Source organism: Mesoplodon mirus (assembly GCF_964341445.2).
Source record: "Mesoplodon mirus genome assembly, chromosome: 5".
In the NCBI taxonomy this organism is placed as follows: Eukaryota; Metazoa; Chordata; class Mammalia; order Artiodactyla; family Ziphiidae; genus Mesoplodon; species Mesoplodon mirus.
The window spans coordinates 149,274,889-149,295,873 of NC_138980.1; the positions used below are offsets into that span (position 1 = coordinate 149,274,889).

Here is a 20,985-nt window from a genome sequence, read left to right on the forward strand (position 1 = left end):
ATGATGTAGTATTTATCCTTCTCTGTTTGGCTTATTTCACTTGGCATAATGCCCTTGAAGTCCATCTCTTTTGTTGCAAATGACAGGATTTCCTTCTTTTTTAAGGCTGAATAATATTCATATATATTTTTATATATATCACATATTTGACGTCCCTTCATCTGTTGACAGACACTTAGGTTGTTTTCATATCTTGGATATTGTGAAAAATGCTGCAATGAACATGGGGGTGCAGATGTCTCTTTGAGATACTGATTTTATTTCATTTGGAGTTTCAGATATATAGGATGAATAATTTCTAGAGATCTAATGTGCAGCAGGGTGGCTACAGTTAACAATACTGTATCATATACATGAAATTTGCTAAGAGTAGATCTTGTTCTCAAAAAAAAAAGTAACTACATGAGATGACGGATGTGTTAACCAGCTTGATTGTGGTAAAAAAAAATCATATTGAATACACACCTATATCAAAATATCATATTGTATACCCTAAATATGTACAAATTTAACTTGTCAATTATACCTCAATAGAGCTGAGGGAAAAAGCTCTTCAAGAATCAACAGAAATATTAATTTTGATAATATAAATGAGAGCAGAGGCAAAATAGAGCAGCAGTAGCTTCCTTACCTCCTGAGTGAAAGCATTTGCTCCTCTTCTGAACTCAGGCAGGGAGGCCGGTCCTGAGGTGGTCATTCACTGTTATCAGAAATAAAAAGCAACAAGACACCTTGGTGCAGGGAGGAGGGTGAAGCCACCATATGATAGCTCAGGAGCAAGTGCTTATCTTGAAAGACACAATCTCTACTGAAGGAATTGGGCTTTGAGTGGGGCATGGAGGCCCTGGAATTGTGGGTAGGGTAGAGCCAGGGGAAAAGTTCTGTTTCGCCTCCTGTTTTTTACCCCCAGAATGGCGTGGCCCACGTTTCATGAACTGCAGCTCTCCATCCTGTCTTGACTTCCTCACAGTTTTACTTCTCAGAGGGAGAACCTTGGTCTCCCCATCTCCCACTCATTTCTGCTGTTACAGAAGTCCCTGAAGTGTTGAAATGATTCCCCAGTTGATGAAATCTAGCACTTTGCCATAGGGCTAACACTTAGCTTCTTCTGCAAACACTTGAGTCTGCTCTTATTAGAATCTTTTTTTTTTCTTGAAATCAGCTCTGCTTACTGTTAACAACTTACAAACAATTCAGATATATTAGTTTCAAACTTACCAGAAAGATACATAGTGTGCAAAAGCAAATAAATATTGTAATTCATTCCTTGTTTGTTCATTAAAGAAATCAGATAAACATGCTGATCTTAGTATTCTGATGGTGTAAGTATATATGTGGCACCAATTTTCATAATGACCCCAAAATTAAGTAATCATGTTCTCATCCAACAATTGTATAACACTCATTTTGTTCCAAAGTTAGAGATATCAATAAAAACACATGCTGCTCTGTGCCAGATGAGAACATAGGTTTTGTTTTCCTACTCTCCACTTCCAGGCATCTGTATCTGCACTCCATCCTAAATTACCGGGGTCTTTACCACTCACTGAGTGCCTCCCATGGCAAGTACTAAGGTGTTCCCGTCCACACTGGCCTTTGCTGTGGTGTAGCTTGTCTTCCAAACTGAACATTGGGTGATGTGCTCTGATATCAGCTGACATGTGGTTAGTCCCACCTGGTTTTCAAACACTGTGACTGAAATGCCACTGTTACTGGCATTGGTGAATAATATCCATGGTCACTGCCATTGTCTTGGGTCACAATGTCATTTAGTGTCCTACTGACACCAGAATCCTGTGGATTCCCTAACTCATTTCCAACCAGCTTTTTGGTTGCTCTACCTTACTACACTGAGTCAATCTGCCAAGATCTTTTTTTCTGTTATTTATATTTGACCATCCAGGTGCTGTATTGGACTTGAAGCTTGACTCCTAGGCTTGCCTTCTCTCAGGATAGAAGTGTGGGTGAAAAATATTGCCTGCTATTATCAGTAAATAAAGGATGTTTTGGCCATCAAGCCGTCATCCATTGCAGCCGCCCCCCAACTGTGCATGCTGAGGCGATTCAGAATAGAAAAAAAAAACAGGATACTGGCCCTAGATAGTTAAGGAGCATATCAAAAGAATGATTTCAATGAGCCCAGACTCTTGCATCTTCCCATACACAGATAAGTGCTAAATTCATTAACTTGAGATATCTGGTTTATCTTTAACAGTAATCTTCTGATGTTCTGACTACCTGTTGTTTGTTGCAAAAATTCCTATTTGTCCTGGTTTCTCCCTTTTACCTCCTCAGAGTAATCCCTCAGAGCCATCTGGTAGGCTGTCTCCCAGGCTTAAGTCCTCAGTTCGTCTACCAAATAAAACATAATGCTCAACTGTTAGGTTGTGCATTTATTTCAGTCAACAGAAGCTAGGCACAATTACTCTCTGCTGTAAGATTTACCCTAACACCATGAGGGTTTCTGTGGTGTTCAGGAAAATGTGCCTCTCAGATATCTGACATTGGAGAGTATATATTTACCCACAACTCTACCTGTTATGCTCATAAATGCATCACTGTTGTTGAGTGAGGCCACACTTCCCAGGGACTGCTCCCAGTCACTGAGGAGCATGGCCAGGATATGAAGGTCAGGAAACTACCTGGAAGGCAACGGCATTCATCTGATTGGTGACTTTGGCTCAAAGACTTCCTGTAGGCTTTTCCAAAACCTTCTAAGAAATGTACTATAGTCTGCATCCTCTCTCCTTCCGTCCTTTCTCTCCTTCCTTCATAGAACTCAGACCCTTATCACAGTCTGACAACTCGCCTGGCTTCCTCCCCACTTTCTCTCACCAGTGTTTTACCCAATAAATTTCTTTCATGTCTAATCCCATCTTGGCATCTGTTTCTTCAAGTCTAGAACTACAACAATTTAGAACAACTAAAAATTTCATCCTCCTGCCTTATTTCTCAGGGGTACTATATCTAAGATTGAAATCTCAGCCATATCTCTTCCAATTCCCCTCTTCCTACTTTCTAATTGACCTTTTCTTTTAGATGGGAGAATGGCTAACATTATCATTTTGTAAACACTTCAATTTTGTTGTTTATTTTTGAAACTCTAAAATCTAGCTTTTAGCCTTCTTCTTACTTAGAGAAATCAAGTATTTGGAATTTCAGAAAACAAAATCTCTAGCCAAACATATCAAACAAAAATCTCTTTTCTTCCCACAAAATGTGGCTCTTACTTTTGCTTGCATACCATGTGTTCAACAAAAGTTCATTCAGAAATTCAGTCTATCCCTTGGTTTTAAGATGTGTTCACTCTCCTTTTGTAACAGTGCAATGAAAAAAGCTATCACTGATAATTAAGTAGTGGGAAAAAGGAATTGTGGGAAAAGAACATGAAGGGATAGAAAATAACATATCATTTAGAATAAAAAATCACTAAAGTATGATTTAATATCATTTAGCATCAAAAGACTTTTTATTCTCAGCTAGGCTCCTCCCTTTCTCATGATTTAGGACCCATAAGGAGGGACTGAGAATTCTGTGCTGGAAATAGTTTAGTTATAGGAAAAGATTACATCTATTTTTGCAATATCACACCTATTTATTTTGGGGCATCAGCCCAGAATTTCAAAAATTCTTGTGTACCATGAACTATTAGAAACCTTACATGAGAACTGGAGCAAGTCATCTGGAGGTCAGGACTTTGACCCTGGGAGATACGGTGAATGCTAGATGAGCCAGATTTTGACTTTATAAGAGTGGACTAAATAATATTTAGCTTGAAAATATACTGAAGAATGGTTTAAATTCCCAAGAAATAATCAACAGATGTACAAAAAGTGGGGGAAGGGCTCAGTGTCATGAAAAAATAAGGCTTCTGCCTTGGACTGTGAAGTTGGAAAAGACTTGAAGCCTTTCTTTAAAAGGAATGACTGATTCCAATGATATTAACTCAAAATGCAAAAGAGACAGATCTTGAGGGAGAACATTTCCATGATGACAATTAAGAATTTAGATATATGTATATGTATAAGTGATTCACTTTTCTGTACTGCAGAAACTAACACAACCTTGTAAATCAACTATACTGCAATAAAAATTAATTTTAAAAAAGTTAATTAAAAAAGCCAGGGTTTAAAGCTGTAGTATGCCCTTCTTTCTGGTTTTCTTTTGATAGAAGAATAGAACTTTGGCAGTAATTTTATCATAAAGAGAATAGGCTGTGCAGAAGCTCATGGGGGTCAGAGTTCTTTGGAAGTCAGTGGAAGAGCAGAGGATGGAGCCCAGGTTTTGGGTCAGGTCAGGCTTGGCTGGTGCCTGCTCTCCTCATAGGTCAAGGCCAAGATCTGAGCAGTGACCTGTTCACTGCATGTCAGTAAAGGCCCCGCAGAGTCACACTTACACACAAGGAGGCTTCCAGTGCTCCTGATGCTGGCCCCTACAGGACAAGGGGGTGGTGGGAAGCACTGAGGAGGGAGCAGTGGGACCCTCGGTGGAGGGAGATGAACATTTCATCCAGTATCCAGACCCTGATACAAGAGCTCAGTGAACGGCATGATATTCTAAAGAAACAGATTCTAAAGAGTCATAAACCCCCTCTACCCCTGCTTAGACAGGAAAAATTTAGATGAGAATAAACATTTTTTGTGGTGGGTTATGGAAAAAATGGAAGAGAAAGTTTAGAGTAAATTCTCTTTCTTTTTATATTCTTCCCACCATTTAATGGTGGTGAAGTTTTTCTATAGCCAAGACCATCAGGATGGGAATGACACAGAAAAAACTAAAATTGAAATTCTTATTTCTGAATTCTTATATTGTCTTCTATAACCTACAGCAGAATCAACAGTTTTGAAAGCCCTGACATCAATTTCAAAAGCTAAACAGTTACAAGAGAAAACTATATTTATCTACCTATTTATAAATGTATCATTTCAAAAACTTCTTTAAAGCATTAAAAGCTATAGGCTGATACAGAGATATAGGACACATAATTTACAGTATGAACCACAAAGTCTGAAGAATCCCTTGATTTAGGAGAAAACGTTCCCACCAAGGTGAGAGGAGATGATAGTTCCTTTCTAGACTGGGAGGAGATTATAGAGGAGAACAAGAGAGTTTTAAGTGCCAGTATTAGGCTCTGTTCCATGTTTCTATCCTCTGCAGACATTGAAACACTGGTGTGTGTGTGTGTGTGTGTGTGTGTGTGTGTGTGTGTGTATGAGGGAGAGAGACAGGGAGGAAGGGAGAGAGAGAGAGAGAGAGGGTATGTGTCAGAAGCCTCTGGATATGTTCGAATCTCTGAAAGCTGATGGGTCTTGTGTCCCATTTTACATCTGAAATTGCAAGTGAAAAGATTATAAGGTTAAGTATGTTTCTCTCCTGGTCCCTTTTTAAAAAAAATACATTAATTTAATTTAATTTATTTATTTTTAGCTGCGTTGGGTCTTCGTTGCTGCGCGTGGGCTTTCTCTAGTTGTGGCGAGCAGGGGCTACTCTTTGTTGCGGTGAGCAGGCTTCTCACTGCGGTGGCTTTTAAAAGATGAAGAAACTCTAAAAAGAGTAACAGGTAACATCACTAATACCTTTAAATAGCATAGTTCTTTGTAGTGGGGGCTGTCCTGTGCATCCTGAGATTGTGGGGTGTTTCAAACAGCCCTGATCTCTATTCACTAGGTGACAGTAGCACTGCCCTCTACCCCAAGCTGTGACAATCAAAAACGTCTCCAGCCATTGTCAAATGCCCCTAAGGGGCGAAATCACCCCTAGGAAAGAGCCACTGTCCTTATAGTAAATTAGAGTCAGTTAGATGGCTCTTTTCCATGCTATACGGACCAGGGTATCACAGGCCAGGATGCAGAAAGGGCACTGAGAGCGATGGTGGGGCCAAAACACCAACCTCCCTCTGCTATCATTTTGTCCTGGGTGAGGTCTTTGTTCAGTCTTTGGATTTCTATCAGGATTTTTTAAACAAAATCCAAATCTAAGTATGTGAAAAGGAGAATTATTCCAAACAACAGGATATAAAGAAGACAATGGGTGTGTTTAATGGCCTGAGGTTGGTCAGGTTGCAGCGAGCAAGATGGTTTCATTTAATGGCTTATTAGTGGGCTGCAGAAAAACAGTGTCCTAGTCCTAAAACAAAATCTGCAGCTAGACCAGCAAGTAGCTTGAGCCCCAGACATACATAAGTGTCCCAGGCAAAAAATAATAAGTTGAAATTCATTTGGCAAAATATTAGCTAATGCAGTTGAAAAAAAAAAACACACCACAGATATTCTGATGGGAAAATACACCTAGTGAGTAATATTTCCAGAAAAGCACGTGAGTGTGTACACAGGATGAATTCTGCAGTCTGATACCACAATAAGAAAGACTAAATAATTTTTAGACGTGGGAGGCTCACTCCTGGAATTCATTTACTTTGGCTTATTCTAGGTCTGAATAGACGGAAATTAATTGGCAAGCGTTCAAGAGTGAGCCATGACAAAGGTGGGGGAGGAGGTGGATGAAGAAGATAGAATGTGGAGGAGACAGAATATTACCAGGAGCTTCTCCTAAGCACCAACAGTGAATACTATGCCGCATAAACACTTCGTCAGAGATTGATTAATGGTGGAACCATTTAAAGTGACTCATACTCTAGAATGTGGTGGTCATTAACAATGTGTAATCCGCAGTCGACCCACTCAGAAAGTAGCCTTGTCAAGACAGAGCTCTGTAGGAGATACGCTTATCTGCTTTTATTCATTTGGGGCACCAGAATTAATCATAATAGGTAAGGTTCTAAACATTCCCAGGCACTGTCTAATTCATTACCGGGAGGAGGTTCTTTAGACTGAGACTTTAAAGACAACACAATGATACCACACACTATATATATTTTACTGACCTCAACAAAATACTAAGGATCTATATATTGCACAATATCTGTACACGTATATGTATCTATGTATCTATCATCTATCTATGTTTCTATTATCTATCTACCAACCATGTATTTTGATATCTATTTACTAAGGAATTAGAAATAACTCATAACTAGCATGATCAAGAGAATAATTTGCATCCTTGTCTGATGTAGATCCTAGTCTCTGCGTCTCATGATGTGTCCCTCCTGAGCAGGATGTGCTGGGCTCTCCGTTTCTTAATGAAGGCCTTTTGGAAAGGCCTTTAGGAAAAGCACACTGAATATAGGCTGTGTTCTTTGGAGGTGAGCTGATAAATTTCCTTATAGCAGAGATTTTAATATGCTTTGGAGATACTATTTTTTTATGGGAATACACCTGTTAATTTTCTTTCATAAAATTAAATTCATTACACATAACTTTGTTTTTAAAATTATCCTTTTGGAAACATGTATATTCTCTATGTATTAAAAAGTCTCTGACATAAACTAAAATAATTAAATTCTACTAACTTTGTCATTTTTACATCCTCAAAGAACCTCACAAAAAATTATGTGAATCACCTTGAAATGTCACCTCCATATCAAATAGTCAAATAGGAGCCTAGAAAGATTAAATTACTTCCTGCTTTAATACTTTGGTTTATCTTGATAAATATCAACCTGTGCAGTTACCTACGATGGCTCCCTTCTCAGCTGGTAGGGAAAAGAAAGGAGTCCAATAGAGCCTCCTTAGAGCTACTCTCCTCTTCAGCTTCTGATTCCTGTCCTCACCCCTTTTCCTCTCCAACTTTCCCTTCAAACCCTCTTGCTCTGATCTGATTTCTCCAGCTTCTGTACTATCACCTAATCTAAAAAAACTAACATTCATTTAATGGTAAATATTAATATAGCCTAATTTCTAATCAATCTGCATAAAAATGTCCTTGGCTTTTCATTAAAAATATTTGCTGTTGGTTCATTGTTTATTGTAACCTATGCCAATCAGGCCTGAAAGTCAACTACTAAAAGGTATTTTGTTTAATCTGCAAAGTGTTTTAGAAATTTGTTAATTGGGGGACAAAACATATTTAAATGAGAAGGAAGGGAGGGATCTACCTACCAGCCAGTGAACTGAAGTTCGGTAGTCTTTCTGCTGGGCAAGGCTGCATGACTTGTTTAGTATTTGAAGATAGGCTGGAATGCTTTAGGTATCAAGGATACCTCTGATGAGAGCACAGGGAAGGCAATCCAAAGAATTGTTAAGGAAGTCAAAAGACCCCAGAATGTGGCTGGTAGAAGGTTCTAAAAAGAGGCTTCTTTGGTGGAATGGCAATATTGCTTTATCATCAGCTAATTTGCTGATGTTGGTCTTATAGAGCTTTGTTTCTCAACTGAATTTTTGAAGTTATTTGTCTTACTTCAACCTGTTCCTAAAATGTTGTAATGTTTGGTCCACCAAGCCGTTTCATTCTGGTATGCCCTCAGAGGTATAATGAGCCCAAGACCCAGGAAATACTGACGTTCTACACCTTATGATTCTTCTGTATTCAGAGACGGTCATCATACTGTGATTATAAAATGAAACACAAGTCTGTATTGTTATGTGAAGATGAAAACGTGAGTTCTCCTGATCCTATAAGTGAAAGGAGTTTATCCATGTGATTATGCACCAGGCCTACTGCCACAGCCCTGTGCTTGTAATGTTAATGAACACTTTGAGCTTCCATAATCCAACCTTAAACATCCAAGTTATGAGAGAACAGACATTTCCATGTAAGGGTTATGTGATTTAAACAATACACTTACTATTTTTATTAGTGATAGCGTTTCCTGCTATCTGAAGGGTTAAGGATAAGAAGTTGCTAGCATTTGGTGGTATTGTTTGTTCCCTTTGACACTTGTGAAAAGAGATGGAATACACAATATAAATGGTTGGTGATGAGACTTGAATTCTGTATCAACATTGTCATCTCTTCTCCAATAAGATTAAAACTGAAGTAGGTGGTACAGTGTGATGGATGTAGAGTAGTTTAATAAAGTGTAGAATTATCTCTTATTGGGGGTACTTAGGATAATTTCCTTTTCCATCTGAATGCCTGTTTAAATTGCCTTCTATACCTAAAATTTTCTTACTAATCTATAGTCATCTTAGCATTTTCAAACCAACAAACATACTCCTTAACTCTTTAATTCAGTGCTACATCTCAGGTTGGGTTTCTGAATCTGTAGCTATGGAAAACTAGGATACATTAATAAAACTATAGCAGTTTGAAAAGAAAAATATCTTTCCAACTTTTTCCAAGACAAAGCAGTACAATTTCATAACTGCAAGGGACCCTAGAAGTATTGAATCCAACATCTTCATTTTAATAGAAGGAATAAGACCTATGGGAATAGAATAATTTGTCTGTCACACAACTTGCTGGCCCTAAAACCTGTGTTTCTTTGTTCTGGGTGCAAAGTTGGTCTCCCTGTGTCGTGGTTCTGGCCTGTGAAAGAATACTCTCATATCACATATCACTGCCAGGTGTACTGATAACTAAGGAAGGAGCCTCTGCAGAGGCAGAACAGCTTAGTGGGTAAAGTTTGAGTACTAGACTGAGAGGATTCTGGCTTGCAAACATGGCTCTACTAGCTGTTATTTTAGGCAAGTTACTTAACTTCTCTGACCTCAGTTTCCTTATCCATAAAATGGAGTTTATAATCTTGCTAAATCTATAGGTCATTGTAAAGGTCAAACAAGGCTCTGACACATATTATGAACTCAATATGCTTCGGAATAAATATCCTAACTCTGGTTTTGACAACCATGAGTGGAGTTCAGTAATTTTAACATTGTGAGCTTTATCTCTTTATCTTCAGACCACAGAATTCAATAAGCAGAGGGTAAGAAAGATTCAAATCAATTATGACTAACAGACTGGTCTCAGTGTTATGATTTGCCAAACCCAGCTAGCCTGTATAAATTGGAAACCTGAGTCTTTTCCCAGAGATTCAGATCATTTTCACCACAACAATTCCAGGCAGCAGAGCATCTATCTCAACTTGTGACATATCCAGGGATAGAGACTTGAGAGCCCTCTAGTGAGTCCATTTTGGGGGATTTAATCCCCATCTTCTCAGTTTACCTCCCTAAGAAAACAGCAAGAAGAGAAGAAAGTCAAATTTGAATTTACTGAATGTTCGTAGCAATATGTAAAAGATATCTTAAGTGTGTGATTTGGGTTTCCCCACATTTGAGTGTGAGTAGTTTATTTAGGAAGTGATCTCAGAGGGCATCAGTAGGGGAGCAGAAAACAAGACAGAAAAGTGAAGAAGAAGCGTTATCAAGCAGGCTATTGCTGTGAACAACTGGGGCTCAACCTCTGTGGAATTAGATGTAAAACACACCAAGATTTATTGTACCTGAAATGTGAAGAAGCTAGGATATTTACCCTTCAACTTCAGGCATCCCTGATTGAGAGCTGTTCCTGGGTGATTTAAGTCCCTGACACTTCCAGCCTGTGCCATACATGGGCTGAGAGAAAGCCATGTGGCAGGATATTGCAGTAGAATGCTGTGGCATAAACTTGATGAATGAGTGAGTATGAACAGAATCTGGGTGATGTCGCTGTAGTATGTCTTATGATAAAACCAATAACCACTGGAAAGCATCTGGCCACAGAATGTGATTCTTGAAACTGAAGAATCTGATATATTTATCTATATATTTATATAGATATATAGATATATTTATCTATTTAGATATATTTATCTATTTATTTAGATAATTTAGATAATAATAGATATATTTATCTATTTATTTCTTTGAAGAAATAAAAATAGACCATATTACATCCTTCTTAGAAAAAGCAGGGGAAGGTGGACAAGAGGTGTCCTTTAGCACCTGAGGATGCATATACCTAAGCACACATCCTTTTGATCCCATCTTCATTCCTCATTTCACTAATACTTTTTGGAAATATGGCTTATTAGAAATCATTCTACAGTCATGCTCATAGATTATGTATTTTGCACCTCTTTCCTTCCCATATATCATTATAACAAATTTTGTCATGTTATTACAAACCTTTTGTTAATTAGCATTTGGGTGATATTTTTTGAGGGACACATGTACTATGAAATTGTTATATGGGGAGGGGAGCATGCATTTATAGATTAGGTATCATGCTTAATACTTTGGGATAATTTCCTAAGTAATAATAATAATGAAAACTAATAATGATTAAAAAAAAGAAATCATTCTAAAACACAACAATAGGCCGTTATCTCTGCAGTTCCCATTTTCCACTCGGCACATAGTGACAAGATGTTTATCAAGTTGGTGGAAACATCAACAGCCCCAAACTTGGCTCTTCATTAAGCATCGTATTCTGCAAAAATTCAGTTGATTACTAATTATAAATGGACAGGAGGATAATATAGATAATACTGAAAGAATAACAATATAAGGAAAGTTAGCATGAGTCTAACTCAAAATTCAGAATAAGTTCAAGCTGTTGCTCTGGCATATGTCTTCATTTGGGACCAGAGTGAAGGGTGGGAAATTTCAAAATTACCCAACATGTTTTCTTTTTGTACTTGGAAAGATGTCTAGGGTTTTCTATTCTTTTTCAATTTATGAAATGAGCCCAATTACTTGTGTTCCTGGGATGCATTCACACAACTAAGAATTAAAGCACCATCTTGGGTCCTTCTTTTTCTCTACCCAGGCTCACTAACCTGCTATTTAGGAAAGACACTGATAGCATATATTAAATTTACTTGCATGTCATGACTTGCTCTAACAGCAATGCGATGTTATCTTTATCTTTTTCAGTCAAAGTTTAAAAAAAACCCTGTTAATGAAGTCTTATCAATAATTTTGATGAGACAGAGTATCTATAACCTACTCTGCAGAGGCAGCCTTTGGATAAGAGGTGTACATTAGGACAGCAGCTAAATGCTTGTTGTAGGATCCACAGCTATAGAGGTAAATTAATTTATATTTTGGTATGCCCTGTGATGTAGTAAAAATGGTAAACCCAAACTATTTAAAATTATGTCTAAGAAGGCAGAACATTTGCTCCCATTGGGCATTAGGTGGAAAATCAGGCATCAAGTTGAGTTTGCTCAACACTATGCTTTAGTTGATTGTTTACAGATCAACCACCAGCAAAGTGGAATAGGGACATTGGATTTTGGGGGGTTGCTTTTAATGACTGCAATTAGTTAATGGATTGTTAGTGGACCAGCAATTAAATATCAGATTAATGACTAAACAATCAACTGGGAAATGGTTACATCATTTATTTTAATTTTTAAAAATGGAAGCATTATAAAACAAGTTGGCAAACTATGGCCCATGGACCAAATCCAATCCACCATTGTTTTTCTAAGGTAAGTTTTATTGAAACTCTAGCCATGCTCCTTTACATATTGTTTAGGGCTGTTGTTGCATTACTGTGACAGAATTGAGCAGTTGTGACAGAGACCAAAGCCCCCCAAAGCCTAAAATACTTACTATTTGAGAAAAAGTTTATTCACCTCTTCTACAGAGATGTGACAATTATTTTGTACAACATATGCTTGTAGACTGCTACCTAAAGAGACCAAGGATGTGGATTTCATTGCTATGTGCACATGTTAATATTACCTTATCATGCTGACTCTAATTTGCCCTCTTTCTACTCAGCTCATGGCAGAGGGAGGATACTATTTCTCCTAAAACAAACAGACAAACAGTCAAATAGCAAAAGGTCTTCTGATGAATCCCAGTCCCTTCTGATGTACATCAGGGAATATTAACTTTGTTCTGTCACGAACAGTCTTCCATTCTATGTTGAGCAAATTGTTACTCTAATATACTGGTTCACAAACTCCAGTGTATATCAGAATTATCCAGAGAGCTTTTTAGAATGAAGACTGCTGGGCTTAATCCCTCCTTTCGTCCTAGTTGCTGATGCGGTGGATCTAGGGTGAGTCTTAAGAATCTGCATTTCTAAAAAGTTTCCCAAGTGATGCTGATGCTGCTGGTCTAGAGATCACTTTAAGATCCACTGCTGGAATACACTGAGGCTGATTAATTTCTGTTCCTCTCCTATATAGGCACTTTGCCTTAAAACTGAAACAACCCATTACCCGCTCATGGTTTAGTAGAGAATGGTAATCAACAAAGAACAAGCAACAATCTCCTTAAAGGTGACTATTTCACACTACTGCAGTACACCAATTAAAACAAAAAGAAAGAACAAGAACAGGTGAGACTAACCAGTTTTAGTTATCAAGCTACTATAAGGGAGCAGAGACATATAAAAGACAGATAATGTAGAAAGTTTTCATTCTGTGGGTGTGTAGCAACTGACAGCAGAAGGCAGGAGTGTTTGTGAGGATAGAAGAGATGAGACATTATAAGGTGTTAAGGTGTCAAAATGTTCTCAGCATTTCTAAGTACATGATTCATTAGGTAGTGAATCATAGAATTTACATTGTGAGAGATCATCTAATACTATCTTTTCCCCCACATACAAATTTAAGATGTATGTGTGTGGATTTACATAAATATTTATTCTATAAAACTTTAATGTTAAAACTGCTCACTTGGCCTCATATTCATAAATTCACAAGATCCTCTTATGGTCAAAGATTTTTTTTCTTTTTTTTTTTTTTTTTTTTTTGCTGTACGCGGGCCTCTCACTGCTGTGGCCTCTCCCGTTGCGGAGCACAGGCTCCGGACACACAGGCTCCGCGGCCATGGCTCGCGGGCCCAGCCGCTCCGCGGCATGTGGGATCTTCCGGGATCGGGGCACGAACCCGTGTCCCCTGCATCGGCAGGCGGACTCTCAACCACTGCGCCACCAGGGAAGCCCCCAAAGATTTTTTTTGCAACTAGAAAAATAAGAAACAAATTACATTAAGCACCTAATATCCTATAACAAACCACTAAAAAGACAAAGAAAAATGCTAAGTCCCCTTGATTCTTGGTGAATAAGGCAGACATTAATGGAAATAAATAAGCAATAGACGTTTATTTTTCTTGGATACTTTGTAATTTAAGTTGCTTTGCCTTTTCTTGAAGAAAAAAAGTAGGGGGAGAAATTTAATCTCAAAAGATTAAATTTGAACAGGGCAGTGGTGAACAAATATAATTCATACCCTACCCTCTCAACAACCATCAGTAAACACGATTGAAGTGGCTTCCTATAAGAAAAAGTTCTAAAAAGTTAGAACTGGGAAAATTTAAACCTGATGTTTCTCATTTCCTTCCAACTTCTCCTGTGTCTGTTGCAACACTTGACTTTTCCTCTGCATCTGTGCTGGTGGGTTTCTGGATTGCTGGCACCGTGGTCTCTCTGGCTATTGCTCCTGAGAAGAAGAGGCCCAAGCTGGGCATGTCTGAGCTCTCCCTGTCCTTTCCTCTAGTCCCTGCATGCTCCCTCTCTGCACTTCCTGCTGTCAAAGTTATCATTGTCTCCAGTCGCACAATCCCAGAAGCTCAGAGAGAACCCTGCTGACTCCTGCTTCCCTCTCAAATCTAGCCTGTTCCCAGTCTTCTCCATTCCTCTTTTATAATGTCTTTCATACCTGTCCCCTTGTCCCCTTGTCTCTCTCCTTCTCTCCCTCACTTCCACTTCCACCCACCCACTCTAAACCCTCCTCAGGGCAGAGTGGTTAAGAACATGTGTTTCAAGCTAGGGCACCTAGACTTTGCTGCCAGCCCCCATGCCTCTGAGCCGGCGACTTCTGATGTTAAAGTGTCTGAGCCTCAGTGCCATCATTTTATTTTAAAAGTGGGCATAATAATATTTGCTCGTTCAGTTGTTATGAGGAGAAAATAACACACAATGCGTAGCATGGTGTCTGGCACACAGTAAGTGTCCCCAAATAGAGTGACTATAAAAGTTATCATTCAGGAGGTGAACTTACTGTGTAGCTTCAATTTTCTTTTGCACTTTATATACAAGTACTTACTTTCTTATCTAATCTTATATTCCAAATTTTCTTTTATTTTCTTATATACAATTTTTATTGCCTTTTATGAAGGATTCATCTTCCACCCTGGAGGAGAGGACCCTGTAGAGAGAGAAAAACAAGAATTCACTGTGTAGGGATAGTGGTGAAAATATCTGCCTTTGTGCAAATGTCAGAAAAATGAAAGAAGGCTCTCCCCTACTTCTCCCAGCAGTATTCATATATCATGTTTAAGTTTTTAGGGTGCTTTCATATTTGCCATTTCTCTTGAACTCTACTGTTATGGATCACATTGTGCCACTCCCAAATTCTTGTGTTGAAGTCCTAAACCCCAGTACCTCAGAATGTGATCTTATTTGGAAAAAGTCATTGCAGATATAATTAGATTTTGATGAGGTTATACTGGAGTAGCTCCTATTCCAATACGACTGGTGTCATTATGAGGGGAAAATTTGGACCCAGATGCACACACAGGGAGAACATCATGTGAAAATGAAGGCAGAAGTCAAGGAACGCCAAAGATAGCCAGCAAATCACCAGATGCTAGGAGAGAGGCATGGAGGAGATTCTCCTTTGCACTGTCAGACAGAGCATGGCCCTGTTGACACCTTAATATCAGACTTCTAGTCTGAAGAATTATGAGATGATAAATTCCTATTGTTTAAGCCATGCAGTTTGTGGTAGTTTGTTATGGCAGCTAGCAAACTAATATGCTTACAAAGATGCTATGAGACAGAGCAGGTGGTGACTGTAAAACAGACTAGGGTTTGAAGGAACTACTTCAACAGTGGTAGCTGGGGAGGGACAAGGAAGGCAGGGAGTTGCTGCCCGGTAGAAGTCAGGGGACCCAGGCTGGGTCCTCAGGCAATGCCTCTGTTTCCCTCCCTGCTCAGGCTTGGCAAGGAGAGGAATAGGAAGTTAGATCAGAAGATGAGGCCTGAGCTAGCCTCTGGGAAGCCCCAAAGTGCAGGTAGCCATTTCCCCATTGCTGAAGGTTCATCTTCCTGAGAGTGGAGTCCTTCAGAACCATTAAAGGGCAGAGGGCATTATGCTCCCAGCCCAACCAACCCTGAAGGGTTTTTAGTTTGTAGAATTTTCCATCTAACACAGTTTCCCAGTGCACTGAATTCTCATAGTTAATCAATATCACCCCTGCTCTATCTAACCCGCAGTCCAGAACAAATTATAATTACACTTTTAAAGTCAAGAAGGGTAAGCTAACTCACAACCTCATGCCAAGAAGTATAGAACATGTGCCAGTGCCAGCTGTTTTCTACATCTGAGTTTTCCCCCTTTAATTGTGAATTTATGACTGTTTAATGAATAACTGAATCAGCTGGAAGTCTGATATCAAGATAAGTGGGATTTTATTTTAATCAGAAAATAAATCCCTTTCAAATTTATCAGCTGAAAAGCATCCAGATCTACCCCCTAGGGAGCTAATTTTGGTATCTCCATGGTGATGAGAATGGCAGCCCAGAGTGGCCCAGGAAACAGATCATCCTCTAGGCAATATGAAGCACCCTGGTGGATTCTATCTCAATATCCTTTGTCAGATTGAACTACACTCACTGGAAGCGAGCACCTAGCAACATGTCTGCTGTGAATAGTGCAGAATTATTTTTTCTTGTTTTCTGTGGGTTTTTTCCTTCTGTGTTTGAATTTTAGAAACTTTTGTAATAAAAAAATGCTACCATTTCCCCTTTATAATGTTCAGTCAGGCCTAGACAAACATCAGTGCAATCTTAAAATCCATTGAATTGAAATCTAATTGGCCTCTCTGTAATAAACCTGACAGATAAAAAGACCACATACCTATTTAAATTTGAATTTTAGTTAAACAGTGGATAATTTTTTACTATAAGTATCTCCCAAATATTGCATGCGATAGACTTATAGTAAAAAATTATCCATTATTTATCTGAAATTCAAATTTAACTGGATGTCCTATATTTCTATTTGCTAAATCTGGCAACCCTACTCTGTCAGAGATGGAGGTTTTTCTATCCCAGTTTTTATGTTCCCTTAATCACATAAGAAGATGTTACTGGGTTCTTTTTTTCCTTAGCAAAGAAGAACTTTGAGTGTGCCCCAGAAAAGTTTTTTAAAAAATGTTCTCCCTGATCACTCAATTAAAAGGTTAAAATGCCAACTCATGAGTCTCACTTAAGCGTGTTTAATAATTGGATTCTCAAGCTCCACAGGAGAGCCTTAAACTCGGTAAAGAAATGACCCCTAGGATGTGGATCTCAGTTAAAACCTGATGTGAGAGTCCTTTCTTACTGTAGAATGTATCACTTTGAAGAAGCATTGAGATTTGATAGCACTGGAGACTACTGAATTTTTATCATAGTCTCGGTTATTGAAAATAACACTATTTATTTCTAATGTCTTTCTAGAAATTTTCAAAATATATACTTGTATTTAATTAAACTGGTTTGAGAAAACAAAGGTATAGTTTTTATTCATAAAAATAATTTGCCCACACACTTGTTACTGTGCTCATCTCCAGGTCTCCAGGCCCAGGCCTAGGGAAGAATACAAACTATCATTCACAATAGTTTTGTATTTCTAGGTCTTAAAAATATATCACAGGTGAAAACGCTGCTTGGAATAATCCAGAATCCAGAAAGCTTTGCTACAGTTTAACAAAATTTATTATATTGACATTAAGTGATATAAAATGTAATTTTAAATACCACTCTAGATAGCAAGTTATTTTCTTGTGCAACATATTGAACTGACTCAGTTTACTTTCTCATCTAGAAGATAATAATAGTAATAGTAATACTTCAGGGTTTGGGGGGAATTAACCTAAAGATATGTGTAAAGAATTAGCACTGCTGCTTGGCATATGTACATAGCACAGTGCTCAATGAATACTAGTTGCTACTATTATTATTATTAAAAGTATTATTTCATTTATAAAACCATAAAACTTGCAAAAGACATATAGTTGGAGAAGGCTTTTCCATAACAGTTCTTTCCTAATTTTGCATTCTGGGGCTACTATGGAAGGACACCACTTTAAAACCCAAGCACAGTGCTATGGATGTGATACAAAGATGTAGCCTAAATCCTTCTTTCTTTCCCCCTACCATCTATTGTTGGGAATTTTGACTCTTTACTTAAAGTATTACAAGATGGCTCCATTGTTTTTTCCATGTTACAAGAGGGGCCCCCTTGATACAGTAAACACAAGAAATGCAACCAGTTAGCAATTTATTTAAAAAAATCTATATTCAGACCAGTGTGCTGAAGAACAATGAATAAGAGAGAGAATAGCAGGATTTGAGACTGACTAAAAAGCTGGAGATTGGTTTGAAATGCTCACATTTTAATTAATTAATTTTATTCTGAATGTGCTGGGCAGCCATTGGAGGGGTGTAAGTAAAGGAAAGACATGATTACCATTGCAACAAAAAGAATAAAATACTTAGGAATAAACCTACCTAAGGAGACAAAAGACCAGTATGCAGAAAACTATAAGACACTGATGAAAGAAATTAAAGATGATACAAACAGATGGAAAGATATACAATGTTCTTGGATTGGAAGAATCAACACTGTGAAAAGAATATACCACCCAATGCAATCTACAGATTCCATGCAATCCCTATCAAACTACCAATGGCATTTTTCACAGAACTAGAATAAAAAACTTTACAATTTGTATGAAAACAGAAAAGACCCCGAATAGCCAAAGCAATCTTGAGAAAGAAAAACGGAGCTAGAGGAATCAGGCTCCCTGACTTCAGACTATACTACAAAGCTACACTAATCAAGACAGTATGGTACTGGTACAAAAACAGAAATATTGATCAATGGAACAGGATAGAAAGTCCAGAGATAAACCCATGCAAATATGTTCAACTTATCTTTGATAAAGGAGGCAAGAATATACAGTGGAGAAAAGACAGTCTCTTCAATAAGTGGTGCTGGGAAAACTGGACAGCTACATGTAAAAGAATGAAATTAGAACTCTCCCTAACAACATACACAAAAATAAACTCAAAATGGATTAAAGACCTAAATGTAAGGCCAGACACTATCAAACTCTTAGAGGAAAACATAGGCAGAACACTCTAGGACATAAATCAGAGCAAGATCTTTTTTGATCCACCTCCTAGAAAAATAGAAAGAAAAACAAAAATAAACAAATGGGACTTAATGAAACTTAAAAGCTTTTGCACAGCAAAGGAAACCATAAACAAGACGAAAAGACAACCCTCAGAATGGGACAAAATATTTGCAAATGAAGCAACTGACAAAGGATTAATCTCCAAAATGTACAAGCAGCTCATGCAGCTCAATAGCAAAAAAACAAACAACCCAATCCAAAAATGGGCAGAAGACCTAAACAGACCTTTCTCCAAAGAAGATATACAGATGGCCAACAAACACATGAAAGGATGCTCAACATCTTTACTCATTAGAGAAATGCAAATCAAAATTACAATGAGATATCATCTCACACCAGTCAGAATGGCCATCACCAAGAAATCTAGAAACAATAAATGCTGGAGAGGGTGTGGAGAAAAGGGAACCCTCTTGCACTGTTGGTAGGAATGTAAATTGATAGAGCCACTATGGAGAACAGTATGAAGGTTCCTTAAAAAACTATAAATAGAACTACCATACTATTCAGCAATCCCACTACTGGGCATATACCCTGAGAAGACCATAATTCAAAAAGAGTCATGTACCAAAATGTTCATTGCAGCTCTATTTACTATAGCCAGGACATGGAAGCAACCTAAGCATCCACTGACAGATGAATGGATAAAGAAGATGTGGCACATATATACAATGGAATATTACTCAGCCATAAAAAGAAACGAAATTGAGTTATTTGTAGTGAGGTGGATGGACCTAGAGTGTATCATACAGAGTGAAGTAAGTCAGAAAGAAAAAAAAAAACAAATACTGTATGCTAACATATATATATGGACTCAAAAAAAAAAAAAGGGTCTGAAGAAGCTAGGGGCAGGACAGGAATAAAGACACAGACATAGAGAATGGGCTTGAGGACATGGGGAGGGGGAAGGGTAAGCTGGGATGAAGTGATAGAGTGGCACTGATATATATACACTACCAAATATAAAATAGATAGCTAGTGGGCTTCCCTGGTGGCGCAATGGTTGAGAGTCCGTCTGCCGATGCAGGGGACACGGGTTCGTGCCCCGGTCTGGGAAGATCCCACATGCCGCAGAGCAGCTGGGCCCGTGAGCCATGGCCGTTGAGCCTGCGCGTCCGGAGCCTGTGCTCCGCAACGGGAGAGGCCACAACAGTGAGAGGCCCGCGTACCGGAAAAAAAAAAAAAAAAAAAAAGATAGCTAGTGGGAAGCAGCCTCATAGCACAGGGAGACCAGCTCCGTGCTTTGTGACCACCTAGAGGGGTGGGATAGGGAGGGTGGGAGGGAGACGCAAGAGGGAGGATATATGTATATGTATAGCTGATTTACTTTGTTATAAAGCAGAAACTAACACACCATTGTAAAGCAATTATACTCCAATAAAGATGTTAAAAAAAAAAAAAAGGAAAGACATGAGCAGATTTGCTTTTTGAAAAGACCATTCTGGCTCCCCTAATTCCCTCAGGCAATAAATAATCTCTCCTTCTTCTACTTCTACTTTGTCTTTATTGTTTATGGTTCTTTGTTTTGTTTTCTGTGTATATCTTCCTTGAGTAACTGTAAACTTAATGAAGATGGAAATTACCTTATTTTATCTCTATAACCCCTATATTTCAAGGTGCTTTGCAAATAGTAGTTAGTCAACAATCAGTTTTTAAGTGTGAATTAGCGCACAGATAGGAACAAAGAAAGCAACATAACCAGCCCGAATCTTCAAGATAGGCTAAGTGACAAAAACCCAGGTGTTGACATTTCTCCTCCAAGGATGGCAGTTTTCACACCGTGTGTGGCTCACTCTGCACTGCATTAAACTAGAGCAGTTTCACCACAGGGCATTTTGATCAATCCAAAGTAAAAGCATTTATTATCTCAGTCACTGTTTTGTTTGGGGGTCATCAAAAAGAAATGACAGAAATTGTGAAGGTGCTATTTCTCGGATACATGCTATAAGAAAAGGAGATTCTTTTATCTGTACATGATGCACAAGCTGCACTGTTAACCATGGCCAACTGTCATAGG

General features: G+C 38.3%; 1 protein-coding gene across 1 annotated transcript in view; it reads right to left on the reverse strand.

Annotated features, from left to right (window-relative positions):
• Positions 1-655: 655 nt before the first annotated feature.
• The window catches only part of FBXO4 (F-box protein 4), a 379,144-nt gene continuing 358,814 nt past the window's right edge, over positions 656-20,985 (reverse strand). Inside the window, exons 7-8 of the mRNA XM_082622366.1 lie at positions 14,831-14,932; positions 656-700 (exon numbers count right to left, since the gene is read on the reverse strand). Coding sequence (XP_082478492.1) covers positions 14,872-14,932 — 61 coding nt within the window. The 3' untranslated portion in view covers positions 656-700; positions 14,831-14,871. The remainder of the gene's footprint in view (positions 701-14,830; positions 14,933-20,985) is intronic.